At 50.0% G+C, this 16,488-nt stretch overlaps 2 protein-coding genes across 3 annotated transcripts in view; one reads left to right on the top strand and one right to left on the bottom strand.

Moving 5' to 3' along the window:
• Nucleotides 1-14,166, bottom strand: part of TOP1MT (DNA topoisomerase I mitochondrial) — a 35,952-nt gene extending 21,786 nt beyond the window's left edge. The window contains exons 1-9 of one of the 2 annotated variants that reach the window (XM_059723690.1): nt 14,122-14,166; nt 11,975-12,087; nt 11,273-11,357; nt 10,047-10,120; nt 9,656-9,758; nt 7,021-7,079; nt 3,099-3,188; nt 2,647-2,707; nt 768-1,954 (exon numbers count right to left, since the gene is read on the bottom strand). In XM_059723690.1, coding sequence (XP_059579673.1) covers nt 768-1,954; nt 2,647-2,707; nt 3,099-3,188; nt 7,021-7,079; nt 9,656-9,758; nt 10,047-10,120; nt 11,273-11,357; nt 11,975-12,072 — 1,757 coding nt within the window. In that variant the 5' untranslated portion in view covers nt 12,073-12,087; nt 14,122-14,166. The remainder of the gene's footprint in view (nt 1-767; nt 1,955-2,646; nt 2,708-3,098; nt 3,189-7,020; nt 7,080-9,655; nt 9,759-10,046; nt 10,121-11,272; nt 11,358-11,974; nt 12,088-14,121) is intronic. The other variant, XM_059723691.1, reaches the window with a different exon arrangement.
• Nucleotides 14,167-14,356: 190 nt separating this feature from the next.
• Nucleotides 14,357-16,488, top strand: part of RHPN1 (rhophilin Rho GTPase binding protein 1) — a 61,143-nt gene continuing 59,011 nt past the window's right edge. Inside the window, exon 1 of the mRNA XM_059723693.1 lies at nt 14,357-14,436. The gene's annotated coding sequence lies outside the window, so the exon portion shown is untranslated. The remainder of the gene's footprint in view (nt 14,437-16,488) is intronic.

Below are 16,488 nucleotides of genomic sequence, written 5' to 3'. Positions count from 1 at the left end.
CCCCGCTGCTCTGCTCTTTGACTATGATTTTAAGAAAATTGTGCTCGTGAACCACGAGTGCAGAGAAGGCAGAGAGGTCCCGGGCTGCCAGCAAAGAGATGAGATGGACCCGATCGATTAGCAGCAGAAATTTGATCAACTTTTAGTGAAGAGCCTCCATTTAAAATGCATCAGCTGCCAGAGGAAGGGTGTTTGTACCTGAAAGCTTACAAAGAACAATTTTTCCAACTATTTAGTTGGTCTAATAAAAACCATCACATTTACCCAAAGAACCTCGTTGTCTAACCTCCTTACATGCTGGTTTCTAATTGCATAGGGATGAGACTCCAGAGTCACCTACTGACCACAGGGAGAATAGCAAGGACCTCTAATGCAAGCGGTAGGAGGATTACTCTCCTCGCACCAGCTGCCCTAGTTTATTTTTAAAACAATTTAAAAGCAGCGAGACCAAGAAGAGAGATGCTGGCCAGGAACGAAAAGGATGCACCCTCACCTCGTTGCACACGGGCAGGGGTAACACACCTGGTACAGCGTGCACAGCCCCACACCTGCTAAAGCAGGGGGGGCTGACCTTGCTGGCAGGGGGGTTGCACCCGCGAGCTCGAGGCAGCCTCGGAGCAGACCATGCATCCCTGGTCAGACAATGGGGAAATTCTGCTGGAGACCGAAACCCAACTTAAATCAATATTTTAGGGAGGGGAGAAAAAAAAAGACGTCCTCGACGCAGGACATTCAACAGCACCCAGCCCTGAGGTCGGGGCACTCACCACTTCCATTTACTCTCTTCTTCCTTTTTCTTTTTCTCCTTCTCATTTTCCTCCGTCTTCGCCTTCTTGCTTTTCTTCTTGTCTCCCTCTTCTGTGGTTTTCCTTTTCTGAGCCGGACCCTCCTTCTCCGGCTTCTCCGACGCCTTCTTGCCCTTCTCTTTGGGTGCGTTTTCTTCCTTGGCTTTCCTCCGCTTGGCTGGTTTTTCCCCCTTGGCTTTAGTCTTTGCGTCTTTCTCGTCCTCCAGGCCATTTTCCACCTTCACTTTCTCATCGGACTCGACGCTCTCGCTTTTCCCCAGCCCATCGCCCTCGCACTCCTCCTTTATTCCTCCGTCTACCCCTCTCTCTGGCTCGCCTTCCTCTTCTTCCTTCACTCCCTTCTCACCTCCCCTCCGTTCCCCTTCCTCCATCTTCTCCACTTCTGGCTCTTCCTTCAGGCTTTCAAGCCTCGGTGGTTTCTCGTGTCCCACTTTTCCCCCTTCCCTTTTCTTCTTCTTTGTCTTTTTCCCTTCCTGCCCTTTCTCCTTCTGGCTCTTTGGTGCCTTCTCCGCCCGGACATGCTTTTTCCCTCCCTCCGTCTCTTTCCCTTCCCCTCTCGGGCTTGCCCAGGGCTCCTCCGGTGTTGCTCCCTCTGCCCACCTAACCCCGTCCTCTACTTGCCCTGGCTGCAGTTCGTCCTTGCCTTTCTGTGCGTGGTCCTCCTCTTCCACACTCCCTCCTTTTTCCTCTTCCCTATCATGGTCACATCCCCCTTTCCTGTCCTTTTCCACCTTGCCGTCCTCTGCCAACATCGCTTTGGCACCCACTCTCGCTCTCTTGGCTTTGCTTTGCTGTGGGGCATCGCTCTTCCCGTGGCTCTTTCCCTTCCTGGGAGCACCCTCCTTCTTCGGCTTCTCTTTCTGCCCCAGCTCCTCTCTGCCATCCTTCAGGTCCCTTTTCCCTTTCTTTTTTTCTCTCTTCTTTCCTCCATCCTCCTCTCTTCTCCTTTTCAGGCCTTGGACATGTATATCTCCCATCTGCTCCAGCACAAGCAAACCAGCTTTCCCCTCCTTGTCCTTGCCTTCTTCCAGGATATCACCAATTTCAGCTTTAGCACCCGTGTCTGTGGACGAATCTCCATGATTTGCAAATAAGTCTTCGTTCTCCCGAGAGACCCCACTGGCCTCTATTTCCTCTTCCCTTGGAGCCTGGCAGGAACGAGAGAGAGAGAAAAACCATCTAGTTAGCACCAGGGTTGGAAACTTTACAAACAAGGCCCAGATTTCACTGCTCATCTACGTGGGCACAGATCCAACCCCAGGAGCAGAAGACGAGTATCTTTTGAGCCTCTTCACAGGTGCCCAGCCACAAACACTGGTGCATCGAGCAGGTTTTACCGAGGGAAATGAGATGGTGAGGAGGACGGACTCGCTTCTCATGGGCACCATGGCAGGAGAAGAGCAGGGGGGGCATTTCAGAGGCACCTGTGGCAGGAAAAGGGTATTTGTAGGACATAAGGGATGCCGATGGGCGGGTGAGAAAGCCAGCTGGGGAAGCAGGAAGGGATGGAAGGGAACAGGCACCAAGGATAAGATGTTCAAATGCAACGTCAGGGACCCAGGACGGTACGAAGTCACAGTTCGGGGGCACTGGGTTGCACCCTGAGCAGGGGGAGGTTGTGGAGGCTTGTGTCTGGGCCAAAACAATGCTGATTTACACCAGCTTGGCCCACCACTTCCAACCCAAAGCAGCCTAGGGAGGTTACAGCACTCAGAGAAAGCATTCCTGAAACCAAAGAGGAACAGCAAAGCCCTCCCAGCTGTCACAGGCACATCATCCAAAGCATTTGCAGACACTGCACCATGTCCAAGCCACGGGACGCCCCCCACCAGGCTCTGACCTCGGCTCCTGGGAGCTCCCCCTCCGATCCCGTTCTTGTTGTCTCCGGTGCATGCTCCGACCTGCAATGGAGCAGCAGCTAATTACTAACGGATGCGAAAACCTTCCCTTCCCACCCTGCCCCATTCGCACCGAATCGCAAGCAAAACCAGACTTGGGTGTGTAGACAGCACCCAAAGTGACGTGAGAAAAACCCATGGGGAGGAGAGACCACAGGTCTCAGGCAGGGACAGGTGTGGATCTGGAAATGGATCCCTAGGGAGTGCCGGATGCTGGGCTGAAGGACAGCAGAGAGGAAGGAGCTGTGTTTTGGTGTTAAAAGCAAGAAGCCCAGGACTTGGAGAGTCCAGCTGTGTCCATAGCTCCAGAGAGAGCTCCGGTGGGAAGAGACAACACCGCCAATGCAAACTAAATCAGCAGCTCCCAATGCAACCGCAGCTGCTGGGTGCAAACCTTTCGGTGCTCTCCCCACCATCCTCCACCCTCGGTGGGAGCACGTCATGGCCGTTGCAATCTGGGACGTCCTCGGCGCTCTGGAGGGCTCTGAAATGAAAAGCAAGACAGGGGATTTCAGGCTGGGTAATGCTGCAATCCCGGTCGAGGGCTGGCAAGTCCCCGTGCTGCTACCTGCTTCTCACAGCTCCCGAGAGGGTCGAGCCTCACAACTCTGGTTACTCAGTGAGTGTAAAGTTGCTATATCCCTTCGCTGGTGTGGGGCAGGGGCATTGCTTGCTGCAGTAACAAGCTCGGTTATTAGCCCAGAGCTCACTCCAGCACCCTGCAAAGGGATTCACCTCCCAAGGGCTGGCGGGGAGGGCAGAAGGGAAAGATGCTTTAGCCTACAGGAATGAGGCAGGGACTAGGATACATCACAGGGTGAATGGAGACATCTGGATATAATGGAGGTATGCGGAGAGTGCATGATGCTGGGCTAAAGAACAGGAAAGGAAGAAGTTGTGCTTCTATGTTAAAAGAGTAGAGCATGCTATTTAGTATAAGGGAAGTGACGTGAGACCCCAGATGAGACCCTCAGCACCACTGCCTATGGCATCTCCCTAGGGGAGCTTCTTCACTGCAGAGTTCATTCAGACTCTTATGTAAAAGTTGCTCCTAACCCCTCTCCTGTCCACACACCAGACCCCCTGAGCCGAGGTCTCTGCACCCAGCCTAGGGGGCTACCAGCCAATGCTGCATTCACTGGCTTTGGCATCGTTGTTACTTTGCAGAGACCAGGGGGGAGTACGGCTCCAGGTGTCCTGGTGACACCCCACCGGTGAGTGTGCACGAGTGAGGACACAGCAGCTCCGCTAGGCTTTTGCAGCATGGCAGCTCACACCCAGGCTAGGCGAATCCAGATATGCAGACCCAATGCCATCACCCTGGTAAGCTCAGAGGCCCTATACACATACTAACCGGCTTCTCTCCCATTGTTTAGAGGCAAGCAGCCCGTCTGAAAAGGACTATGCATCCCACAGCAAGCATCATCTGCCTCACTATAAGTTACAGGATCTCAGGAGTAATGGAGAAGCTCAGCCCCATTGCTTCACCACAGCAGTGGACACCGAAACAAAAAGGTCCTATCTAAATCATGGCCAAAGCATGCTGCGAGTCTCTGCCCTGTGGAAACGATGTCTATGAGTATGAAAACAGGACTCTTTTGAGCTGGGAAGAAGCCCCAAAAAATCAAGGAAGCCAGAAACAAGTTGCTTCAGGAAGAGGCAAAGGGATGAACGCACTGGGTGGCAGGGGATGGGGTTTGGTAGCTTCTACTGCAGCAGAGATGGACAAAACAGGATGCCATCCATTGATGCCTAGTGCTTATTGTACTTCCACCCCCAGTAAAAACACAAGCACTTTAAAATGAAGACAACTAGAAATGAAAGACTAGAAGAGGCCGTGAGACCTAGTCCACTTCTTCCACACTTGGTTTACTGCCCTTGGGACCCAAAGAAGCCATGCTACCTGTGCTTATAGGACCCATTTCCCAATGGATCAGTTCCCCTGATACGACGATTGCCACGTGGCATGTCCCGCAGCAGATACAGGTTAAAGACAGATTAGTCTAAGCTGCTCAAGCTGCACGCTGGCCCCAGGGAGCAGAGAGCCTTTGCCAGCATGCAGGTTGAATATTAGCCACTGTAAACAAATCAAGCAGGGTCACAACCCCAGAAACCCAGGGCTAAAAGTCCAGCCTTGGTGCAAACTCCTTTCCAAAGCAAAGGGGGCTGATGGTTTTTACCCGATGCCACTGAAATGCTGGAATAATGAATGCAAGGCAGCTCCAAAAGCAGATTAGTTTCACTCCAAGAAGTTCAATTACAGCTACTTAGGCCAAGAGGCGCACGCAGCAAGCACCGACTCGCACTGCAATAGCGGTGTGTCCATGAACACACCAGCCTTGGTTTTTAACAAGCAATCTTGCTGGTCTAGATGCTGCGTGCATGGCAGGAGATATTTCCGATGGTTCTCCCACAGCATTGCTCTCGCTGGCCGTGGGCTATGAGGCTTGATAACGTCAGTCACACGACAAGGCAGCACAAAGTCTTTTGCCAGAGAAATCGGGGGTGAAATCTCCGGGTTGTTTTGCAGAAGGCTGGATGATACCAATGGTACCTTATTCAGAGTCAGCGAATGACCTGCGGGGCTTTCCCTCGGGCAGGGTCAGCAAAGCGGTCATGCATCTAGGTTTCCCATATGCTTATCGATGTCCAGAAACCTCAAGTGATGTACCAGTCAGCATGGGTCAAGATTAATGTGTCGGCACACAATCACACCTTGGGTTTAACTGTGTCAAAGCAAGGAGTTTGTCACTCCTAAACTAGCCTGACAATGTCCAGCTCCACTATGCCCCAGTTAGAAATAAAAAGACAGCAGTGCGGTGATGATCCTTGCCTTCCTCCTTCCAAAATGCAGAGGTAAAAAAAAAAAAAAAAAACCCACTAAACAGGATCTGGAGCAGAGTTAGCATTTAATAATTTTAATGGGATAGCTGCAAAGGTGCAGGGTATGTCCTTATTCTTATGTACAAGGGAGTTGTGCCTGGAGAGCCACCAAGGGCTTTCTGGCTTCAAAACCCTTGCTTTCAGTGTGCAAAACCATCGATGCAAAACCTTTTGCTGTTGCCTTGAGGGAAGAGCGTCCCAGAGCGAGTTGGAAACATCGCTGCTTTCTGACAGTCGAGATGGGAAGCAGGAAAGATGCTCTCCTGAGGACTAATAGATGGGAACACAGACAGTCGCCATCTATTAATGGTCTCACACAGCCCGGTCTTTCTTCCAGCAAGAGGCCCCTGAAGTCCTGACTCCACGACGAGGGGAGGATTATGCATTGAAAACAAGACCGTCCCTTTCTATCTCTGCACAAACACAACTCATAGCAATGCAAAGGGAATATAAACCCACTGGCCTCTGACAAGCAGATCATCTAGCCTAGTGCTTTCCACAAAGACCATGGCTGTATTTACCCAGAGGCATGCAGTCAGCCTCTCCCAGACATACATGTTCCCTTTTTCCCTGACCTGATGCATTAACAGCTTCATCATATGCCCAGTAAAATAAAACGGTACAGGTCCTTAGAGAGCATGACAGACATCAGACTAAAAACCAGTCTTCACTCGGTTTGTCCGGGTAGAGGAAAGCTGACAACTCTTTAAGTTCAGAGCCAATTCCCTGCTTTGCTTCAGACAAGATCATTCCTATATCCAAACTGTCCTATGCAAATGTATAATCTAACCTCTGCTACAAAGATTGAGCCTTTATGCTCAAGAAAACACAGGGAGAGGGCCAATCCCTTCCTTCCTGCAGAAGGCAAACCCCCCCAAAGTCCCACAAAATTTGACCAGTGGGTAAAAATTTCTTCCTGACCCCAAATAGGGTGATCGAAGTGAAGGGGCAAGACCCTCTATCTGGGAACCTCCAGCTTTAAGTCCCAGTAGGAGCAGTGGCACAGCCTGGTCTGCAAACTGGGCTGGGGATTTTGACAACACCCAATAGCTATGAGAGGGGCTCAGAAACACCTTGCCACATGTAAAACCTTCTAACACTCCCCTATAAATGATAGTTGTGGTATGTCTGTACTAGACTCTGTCCACTCCCAACAGATCTCCTAGTACTCGTGCCAGCCATGAGAGCCCTAGTGTAGACAAGGCGCCAGCAGCCTCTTCCCCCTACAGTGCTGCAGAGACATTGGTGCTGAAGCTACGTTCAGCTTCCCCTAGGCTCTGAGCTAATTTGCATCCCTTTTAAAACACCCCTCTGTCTGATCCTACCACCACCATCAGTCCCACACACCCTGCTGTAGAAGTGCTTTGGAAACACATGACACCAAGAGGTTTAACGCCGTTCCCTTGCCCTCCGTGGAAGCAGCCCCTACTTACCTCAAGGCACTCTCCAGTCCCAAGAACGGATTCTGGGCCATGACAGAGTCCATCTCCACCTGAAAGAGATTGCTTTGCCTTTAGCACCGTGAAACACCTGTTTCCTGAGATACAACCCGCATCTGAATGGCCCCGATATCCCCCTGCAACAGAGACGCAGCTCAGCTAACACCCTGCCCCATGCCCAGCATCTCCCACTTGCTCTCCTGGGCCGATTTCCTCAGAAATGGGGGACCCCGAGTCCATTCTGGAACCTAAATATGTGCTCTGGTTTTCAGAGGCACCTAAGCGAAGGCTGTGGTGACCCGTTTGTGTAAGATTACTAGATTATTATGGCTAAGAAACAATTTGGAAGCACGGAAATTGCAGGCCAAATGCAGCAAATTTACAATCTAACCCTGCACCACATCCAGCAAGGGTGGCAGAAGGGGACATTAGGCTCACAGCAATAAGATCAGGCAGCTGCCAAGCTAGGACATGATAAGGTAACAGCTCCACCAGTTCCTCCATCAGGAGAACATTTACAATCTTTTCTCCGATGCCTGATGAAGCGTGTTTGTGACCGAAAGCTTGCAATTAAAGAATTTTTTTTTGCATAAGGGGTACATTATTTCATTACATTAAATTCACTTAAACGAGTGGCATGTAATGTGGTGGTGGTGGTGGTGTGGTGGGGGTTGTTATAAAGGGAGGCATTTCTTTTTTTTAAGTCTAAGGCTGCCAAGATCATGTGGACATTTTGGGAGAAGGTTAAAAGCAACTGCTTCTGGAGCAATATCTTAATGCTGGTTATGAATTAAGGGTGTGCGCTGCCCGCAAGCTCAATCGTCGCCTCTGGACGCATCTCCCTTGCAATTCACAATCCTCTCTGGAATCGCACAATTGCACAGAGGAAGGAGATAAGTGGTAGGACCTCCAAAAAACTCATGTCTAGCTCTATTGGCATAGAGACACGGCTGGCCAACAACTAATGGTGACCGCTCATTCGGGGTGGAAGAAACGTGCTCAAATATTAATAACGTCCTAGTGACTTCCACAGAAGTCTTGAGGGTTCAAGGCTTTACTCCCCCCAACCCAAATGCCACAGTCAAATGACTCCAGTGTAGTTAGAGGGTGAAGGCCTGTCCCGTGCACTGCGGGCAGGCCGACCCTCGAGAGAGTCTGCGAATGCATCCAAATGCAAGGATCTCAGTTACACAATTTATGGGGGGTTGCTTCCTTCTAGCTTGCTCCTTTGGGCTTTTGGCTTGGGGCAAGTGAGACTGGGGGGCACCTTTACTCCAAGGCCTCCAGGCTTGGGGTTTGCATGTAGGATGCCTGCCATGGATCTGGGAGGACCTGAAGACTGACGAGTCTGGGAGGTGGGATACTGGCTGGTGGTAACGCCACTTGGACTTGAATGGCTGAGCTCTTCTCAGTCGAAATGAGGAGAGGCTGAGGGAACTGGGCTTGTTTAGTCCAGAGACGAGAAAAGACCGAGGGGGATTGAATAGCAGCCTTCACCTCCCTGCAGGGGGGCTGCAAAGAGGATGGAGCTGGGCTGGTCTCAGTGGGGGCAGATACAGGACAAGGAGCAATGGGCTCAAGCTGCAGCAAGGGAAGTTAAGGTTGGATATTAGGAAAAACTCTCACTAGGAGGGTAGTAAAGCACTGGAACAGGCTCCCCAGAGAGGTGGTGGACTCTCCATCCTTGGAGGTGTTTAAGACCCAGGTAGACAAAGCCTCGGCTGGGATGATGTAGTTGAGACTGGTCTTGCTTAGAGCAGGGGATTGGACTACATGCAACCTCCTGAGGTCCCTCCCAACCCTCATTTTCTATGAGTCTATTAAATTTAGAACTTAATTCAGAACCAATATGGGCCTGGAAACAAAAAGTTATTTAAAAAAACCTGTTTCCTTTCACACTACCCAGGGGCCCAAGAGAATAGAGGCAAAGACCAGGTGCCTTGGCAATGGCACGGTACAGGTCCAGTCACCAGCACATTGCACAAAAAGCAGTATTGACCTTCTTAAGCACAGAGACCGATCTATCGCCTGCACGAAGCAGGGCTGGTTCTAGCACTTTGTCTAAACGGGCTCTTGATTATGCCAGACGTGCTCTGAAATAGCTGCAACCCAGTTCATTTGACCCCGCACAGTGCTCCGATGTAATCGCCTGACAGCAATCTCACGTTTACAGCAGACCATGCAATTACCCTGCTTGGACTCCAGCCAGGGCACCGAGACGAGTCTAATGGAGGCTGCCAGGCCCTTGGCTTTTTCTCTTCTTGAGTAGATGGCGTGTCCAGCACACAGCTCCGTGCCAGGGCTTGCAGCGGGACAGCTGCTCCGCTCCAGTCCCTAGCATCGCAGCTGATATTTTCATCACCGGTCTCCCTCTAAAGGAAAGCCCAGTTGCAAACCAGCCCTGGTTAATCTGCTATTAATCCAAGGGGATGCATCTGCATATGCTTCAACTTATATATTCATTCCACTCTGTACCACAGATCTGAACAGACGCATGGCACACATTGTGCCCAATCTACAGGAGAACTAACTGATCCCCTCCTACCAGGAGCTTCCACTCCTCTGCTCTATACTGCATGCAGCCTAAAATAGCATTTGTCATGACTTCTCGAAGGCATGCAAGACTTACCTGTCTATGCTTGACTTTCTCCACCTCTGGATCCTTTGGCTTCTCTTCTGGCGTCTGGCCGGAGACTTCATTCTCTGCAGCCACCTCTTGCTTCAGAGAGCTTCTTAGCAAAAAACAAGCAGAATCGACAAAAAAGCAAGGAGTTGAAATCAAGCAAAAGCGCTGTAGGAGAGAGAAGCGCAGCAGACCCACCTCCATTTCTTTCCCCAGCTACCTACCAACTTTCTCTGATGGTTCAAGTAGATTAAAATTTATCCCAGTTCCCATGGGTCATGCGCCCCCGCCACCCCCCAGCACTTACCTGCCATTTATAAACAGGAAAAACACTTTTAAAACACCGAACTAAGAGCCGTGTTCCTGACCTTGGCTGTGCCAGCTCGTTAGAAGTTACCTGCTGATGATGTTTTCTTGCAAGGGCTTTTCTTTGGATTTCTTCAAATTCTTTTTTTCTTTTGGCCCCGGGGGCTGCATGTCAAAACAAAAAAAATAGGGAAAATATTTTAGAAGCGCAGCTAGAAGGGAGGTTGTTCCTGCCCTACTATAACATATCAGGGATACACTGCATTGAATCATTATAATTTGCTCCACACTAAACGTATCAAAGCCCAGCCAGCTTTGTGGAAAATAAATGCTTTCACTGAGAACCTCAAAGCATTGCTCATTGAGTCTTAACTCTGCTGGGTTTAAGGTTTACCCCCATTTTACAGAGGAGGAGACTGAGGTTAAGTCCCATGTTTCAGATGTATTGAGCACACACAAAGCTCATTGAAGTCCACAGGAGGTGAGGACCTCAGAAAGCCAGATGCCCTGGCCACGGCTGCTTGGGCTTGCAGCTCGCTAGAGGACACAGGAATGACGACTCCTAAACCCTCGTTCTACCGTGTGAACTGCTCTCCCTGGTTGCAAAGGGGAGTTTGTGGAGTTCAAGACACAAAGCTTCCTACCAACCCTCAGACAAAGCAATTTTAAGCTATTTATATCACAGGAGCATGGAAAAGTCGAGCTGGCAGGGCACTCAGGACATCACATCTACTCCATGCCTCTGTCAAAGCAGGATTAAAACCCACTAAACCATCCCAGCTAAGTGTCTGGCTCTTGAAAACTTCCAAGGATGGAGATTTCACCACCTTTCTAGGCAGCCTGTTTCAAGGCTTGACCACCCTTAGGGTCAAAGCTCCTCCTAATCCCCAACCTCAGTTTCCCCTGCTGCAATTGGAGACTGTTGCTCCTTGCCCTGTCCCCTGGAGCCACACAAAATAGCCTCTCTCGGTCCTCTCCATCATCACCCTTCAGGTATCTGCAAGCTTATTAAATCCCCCCTCAGTTTCCCCTTCTCCAGGCTAAATAATCCCAGGTCTCCCAACCATCAGTCATGTTTTCCAGACCTCTAAATCATTGCATTTCCTCCTGTGGCAGTGTGGGGTAGGGAAGTGCAGTTATCCCCACCTCATCTAGGGATGGGATGCTCTGCACAACTTTCCCAGGGGAAGAAATAACCTTTTGCCTCTAAAATGAGCAGTAGGACGCAATGCTGTAATAAATCCATCTGTGGCTGCTGCTTCTCCCTTCAAAGGGACAGCTCTCGGTTTTTCCCCTTAAAACCCAATGCACTCTTACCCGATTGCTTTGCTGAGTTTCTTCCTGCTCCCTGCTCCCAGCCTTTGCTTTCGGCTGCTTCTGCTCAGAGTCGCTTTTTATTTTCCTTGAGGAAGAAAAACACATCCGTGAATGGGGAGAAACGACCCAAAGCAGCCAGCGGGACTTCTTCAAGCTCCTGTCTACACCCAACCAGGTCCAGAAAGCGTTCAGACCACCAACAGGACCAGGGCCACATAAAAGGCAGCTGTGGACACCCCTTTGGTGGACAGCAATGACAGTAGCAGTGGGGTTGGTACCCATGGCAGGCCCCTGTCCACACCTGATCGATGCACTTGCTCAGGATGGAGGAGACCAGGGTTCAAATCCCTACTCTGCCTAAGAGAGCTCTCCCTCACCAAGAGAACAGCCCAAACCCAAGGGCTCTAGGTTATTCCGGGTGCAAACACGATCCATCCCTCTTGCAAAACCCGTGCTAATTGGCAGGAGCCAATGCAAGGTTTGCCGGGCCGGTGAGACCACAAGGACCTGGCCCTGCAGTCTAGTGGTTAGGGCAGCAACCTGGGAAGAGGCAATGAAGCTGGGACTCAGAGCCGCATGGCATCTCTTATATAAACCTTTGACATGACAAACCTCTGTACCAGTGAGTGGCCTCCCGCCAGCCATTCAATGAGTGCATTAGGTATGAAGTGACAGCATTTCATTGCTGACCCAAGTGCCCACCTGCTCACGCCGTCTTTTGTCTTCGAAGATGCCTCCAGATCAGTTTTCTTAGGGCTCCCCATAGCCCTTTTGCCTCCAGACTCCTCTTTATCACTCATCGTGCAAATTCACATCTGCAAACCAAAGGGCTGCATCAACCCACATGCAAGAGAGAAGCACGCTAATAAAATCACCAGAGCCGGGTCTCCGACAAAATCCAGACAGCTCCATGTTGCTCTTGTGCGATCACACGCCAAAAGGCAGCAACTCTAGGCAGGGAGCAACTCCAGCATGTGATTTAACGGGAAAGTGGTGAAGCATCTCAAGCTAAATGCATTTATATCTTCCAGTGCTAGACGGCACAAGAAAAGGGCGGTGGGGAAAAGACATCTCTATGAGCCGGGAATATCAGGGACTAACAGACACTGACAAAGAGAACTTCCTTGGCGAACAAGATTATTTCGGACCACGTTATACAATCAGTGGATGCACGACTTGCACATTTTACTTTTTTATCTGTATCCTAATGATATCTACAGGCTTGAACAAAACTGGATTTCTAGGTATGTCAGCTGCTGAACAAACACAAACCGTGAAGTTTAGCATATAACATGCATTTCCCCCACTGAAAAAGGAGGTCCGAAACGAGGGTGCATCATATACTCAAGCTGCAGCAAGAGAGGTTTAGGTTGGATATTAGGAAAAACTCTCCCTCAAGGAGGGTAGTAAAACACTGGAACAGGTTACCCAGAGAGGTGGTGGGATGTCTGTCCTTGGAGGTTTTTAAGGCCTGGCTCAACAAAGCCTTGGCCTGGGTGATGTAGTTGGGGCTGGTCCTGCTTGGAGCAGGGGTTGCACTAGATGTGACCCCCTGAGCTCCCTTCAACCCTCAATTTCTACGAGTCTATGATACAGAAAAGCTACCTAACTTAATATCCCCGCAATCATTGTACTAAAAGTTGATCAATATTCAATCACATTTTTTTGAGGGAAGAAGAAACCTCTCTCTCAATTTTAGCCCTTTTCAGACATTTCATACACTTCAAGGCTGGAAGGGACCTCGCAAGATCATCGGGTCCAGACTGGAGAGGTACACCAGCAAATACAGTTACAAGAGACAGTTTCCGTGTTAAAAGATTCATGATCTAAATATGCAACGCAGACAAAGGACAATAGAGGGAACCAAAGCATTTAAAGCAGCAGGGACTTGCCCAATAAATAAATATATATATACAGCAGCTCAGTGCTACAGATGGGAGCAGAGCCCATGTTCTAGGTTAACACCTTGCCCACAAGGTCAGGGGACCACCATGCTGGATAAAGACCCCTCACCCATCCCTGTGGCCATGGGCATCCTCCTGCAGGGCTCAGCACCCTGCTACCCTATAAATGCAAAGGCATGGTGCTTTGGAGGGGCTAATTAACTCTGCCAAGGTAATGAGCAGTGCTACCCCCACTCTGGACCTAGCATGCATGGACTGAGGCCCCAGCTCCACATGAAACAGATGCTCAACTTTGCAAGTCACCAGGCAAGCTCAAATCCCCATGGAAAATCAATATGGAGCTGGGAAGAAAACCTAGGCCAAGCCCCAAGATGACCTTTTATGCATAAACCAAAATATATCAAGGAGTGGAGAAGGTCTACATAGTCCTCAATGGGCTTACACTTACTACAACATTTCTTCGCAATTTTACCATAGTGCAAGCCTACAACAGAGTTTACATTTATTGCACTTGCAAAGAGCATTGGTGAATGCTGGCAACAGCCGAAAAATAAGATGCAGTGAGAAATGGGGCACTCTGGTAGATGTAGCCAAACCTTATCTTTCCTTCCAGAGCTGAAAGCATCACTCAACATGAATAAAACAATAAATATAATCAAGCCATAAGGGATTCAAACAATACAACCACATTTGTGGAATACATTGCAACCCAACCAAACACGACCAAAGTAGCAACCAAAGTCATCCCTGGTGGTTTCCTTAAATCAGCCACTTTTTGCAGGACCTGGAAGCTTTCAGCAAGAAATCCAAGTCCTAACTAGGGGAGTTGTAAACACTTGGAGATCACGAAACCCTGGCTCTTATCAAAGCACCTTTGCAAGCTTATACTGGAATAGGCCCAAACACCAGTGGGCATTTGCTGCTGGGAGATCTCAAGGAGCTCACCTGGACTGGGCTGCACCCAGCTAGATGATGCCTGATGTCCTTGCAAACTTAACTCCTGCCTTCTCTCTAGAAGCACTGCCCCCCTTCCAAGGGGGGTATTTGAAGACCTGCTGATGACCCCTGATTGGAGGACCAGGTGCCCAAGGTGCATTCTGGGAGATGCAGTCTTCAACTGGAAGTCAAATCCCAAAGGGGTGGGGGGGAAAAAATGTAACTCTTGGGGGGGGAAAAAAGTCTTCCCTATAAAAAGGAACCTCCATTTATCACAATTATTTTTTAACCACTCACAGTCTGGATGGAGCACTTCTTTCTAAGGTAGGCGATGTAAGTGTAAGTCTCCTTAAGCTTTTCATAGCCTCAAGTGTGCAGCAGAAAGAAGGAAGCTAGTATTTCCTCAAGACACTGGCATTTGGGGGATGTCTGTGACCATGTAGACAGACAAGGGAAACACCTGGGGGCTACAAACAACCTCCAGGCAGCTTCTGCAGCAGGACTGCTCCTGGACATTGGGCCCCGGGAATGGGCTTTTCTGTTCAACCCTTCTGGGAGCTTTGGCCTCATTGCCATGACTTGCCCAGAAGCTGAGCCTAGGAAAAATACTCTCTAGAGCAAATTAGCGTGGGTTGGTGCATCTGTTTGCTTAAAGCCCTCAACCAAAGCTATGTCCAGCTCTTCTCCCCTTGTTTGGATCCATATTGCTATCTCACCTACTTCTTGCAGCTTGTCTCTACTTTCTCTTCTAGCAAACAAGGAAGTAGAAGCAGCTTTAGATGCACAAAATGCTCTTCCCTTTCTAGGAACAGGTGGGGTAATGAGGGGTAAAGTTGGCTTCAGGGTAGTCTCAGGTTTGCAAAGCAGCTTTGATTGCAAAGGGGTAGTGGAGCAGGCTGAGGAGCACAGGGAAATCCCCAAAACCTAGAAAAAATGCAAGCAGGCATTTCTGGGGAGAGCAGCAGTAAGGTTGGCGTGCCCCAGGGATACAGGTGAGCTCCAAGCTGCACTAATCCTTTCATTTCCCCAGGGCTTTTTCTGAAGCACAAGCCTTGGACATGCAACCCCAAGCTTGCTCTGAAGAGCAGTTCAGGGCTCAAACCAGCGCCCAAGGGAGGTTGTGCAATTGCTGTGGGCAGGTGGGCGTTGATCCCTGTTACCCTTCACTTTAGATTTACCATCTTTTCTGGGAACTGAGCTCCCTTACCTGGCAGCAGACAGTGCATTCCCTTCCTCTCCCAGCCTGTTTCTGAGTCCCAGGGCCCTGCCCTGGGCCTGGCTGCAATCAAGCCCACCTGGGGCTGGTAGAAAGCACCTGGGGGACTTCAGATGCACAGAAAAAGCCTGGATCAGCCACTTTGGGAATGGCCCCAGCTTCTAGAGCTGGAGTTATTCTGCTGCTGCCATTCAAGTTCATGACCAGGCTTCTCTTGACTGGGGGGGGATGATAACAGGAGTCACAAGGACAGCTTATTCTGAGGTCTCCTTGTGCAGGGTTAAGCACTGTATCGGCACTCCTGATAGACAGGGACAGCCCCTTCACAGGTCTGTTTGAACCTGGTGACACCTGGTTTGCAAAATAGGTCTTCTTGAGTGAGTGAAATAGCTCCCACCTGCAACCAGGAGGGTAAAGGCCAGGTGAGGTTATAGTTAATGTTTGTGCCAGCTCTCCACCATGGGTTAAAGCAGGGCAATGGGAAAGTCAAAGGGTCTAGGTCTTGTCTTGCTTGTTCCCCTTCTACTATGTTATGCTTCATCTTGCACGTAGGTAAATCTGACCCTGTCCTCCCCCACCTCTGGAAATACTGGTCTGGATCTCCCATTGTTACTATGGTGTGAACTAGCCTAGCTAAGAGGCAGGACTGTGGGACTGGACCCTCCAGGAAGGATCCTTCCAAAGCCAAACTGGATTTCACCAGTGTGAGTCTCACAACCCCTTTGCCCCTCCCCCCCCTATATCCTGGCACTGAAGCTAATTAAGAAATAGCTGCTCTGGGGGGGTTAACAATAAAAACAATTCATATCTAGCTCTTACATAGCACTCTTCCTTCTGAGCTCTGGAAGGAGGTCAGACTGTGTCGGGAGGGAAGCAGCTGATTGTAAGTAAGGCCCATCTGTTGCAAGCCATCCTTGCTCTGCCTGCAATTTGGTGAATGAAATGAGGTCCCAGCCCCCCAAGGGGGGAAAAGTCAAGGGGAGCAAAGCATGCCCGTTGCCCAGCCCGAGCGAAGGGTCCTGCTCTGTGCTGTTGCTAAGAGCCTGAGCGGCATTAATCTAAATCAGCCTTAATGAGACTTCACGGAGGACAGAAACCCAAGCTGGAGCAGCAGCCTGCGTCTGTTGAGGCCACACAGGAGACGTTTCGTGCAGGTTTAG

This window comes from Alligator mississippiensis, chromosome 3, assembly GCF_030867095.1.
Source record: "Alligator mississippiensis isolate rAllMis1 chromosome 3, rAllMis1, whole genome shotgun sequence".
NCBI classification, from domain to species: domain Eukaryota; kingdom Metazoa; phylum Chordata; order Crocodylia; family Alligatoridae; genus Alligator; species Alligator mississippiensis.
This window is presented reverse-complemented; position numbering and strand designations above follow the sequence as displayed.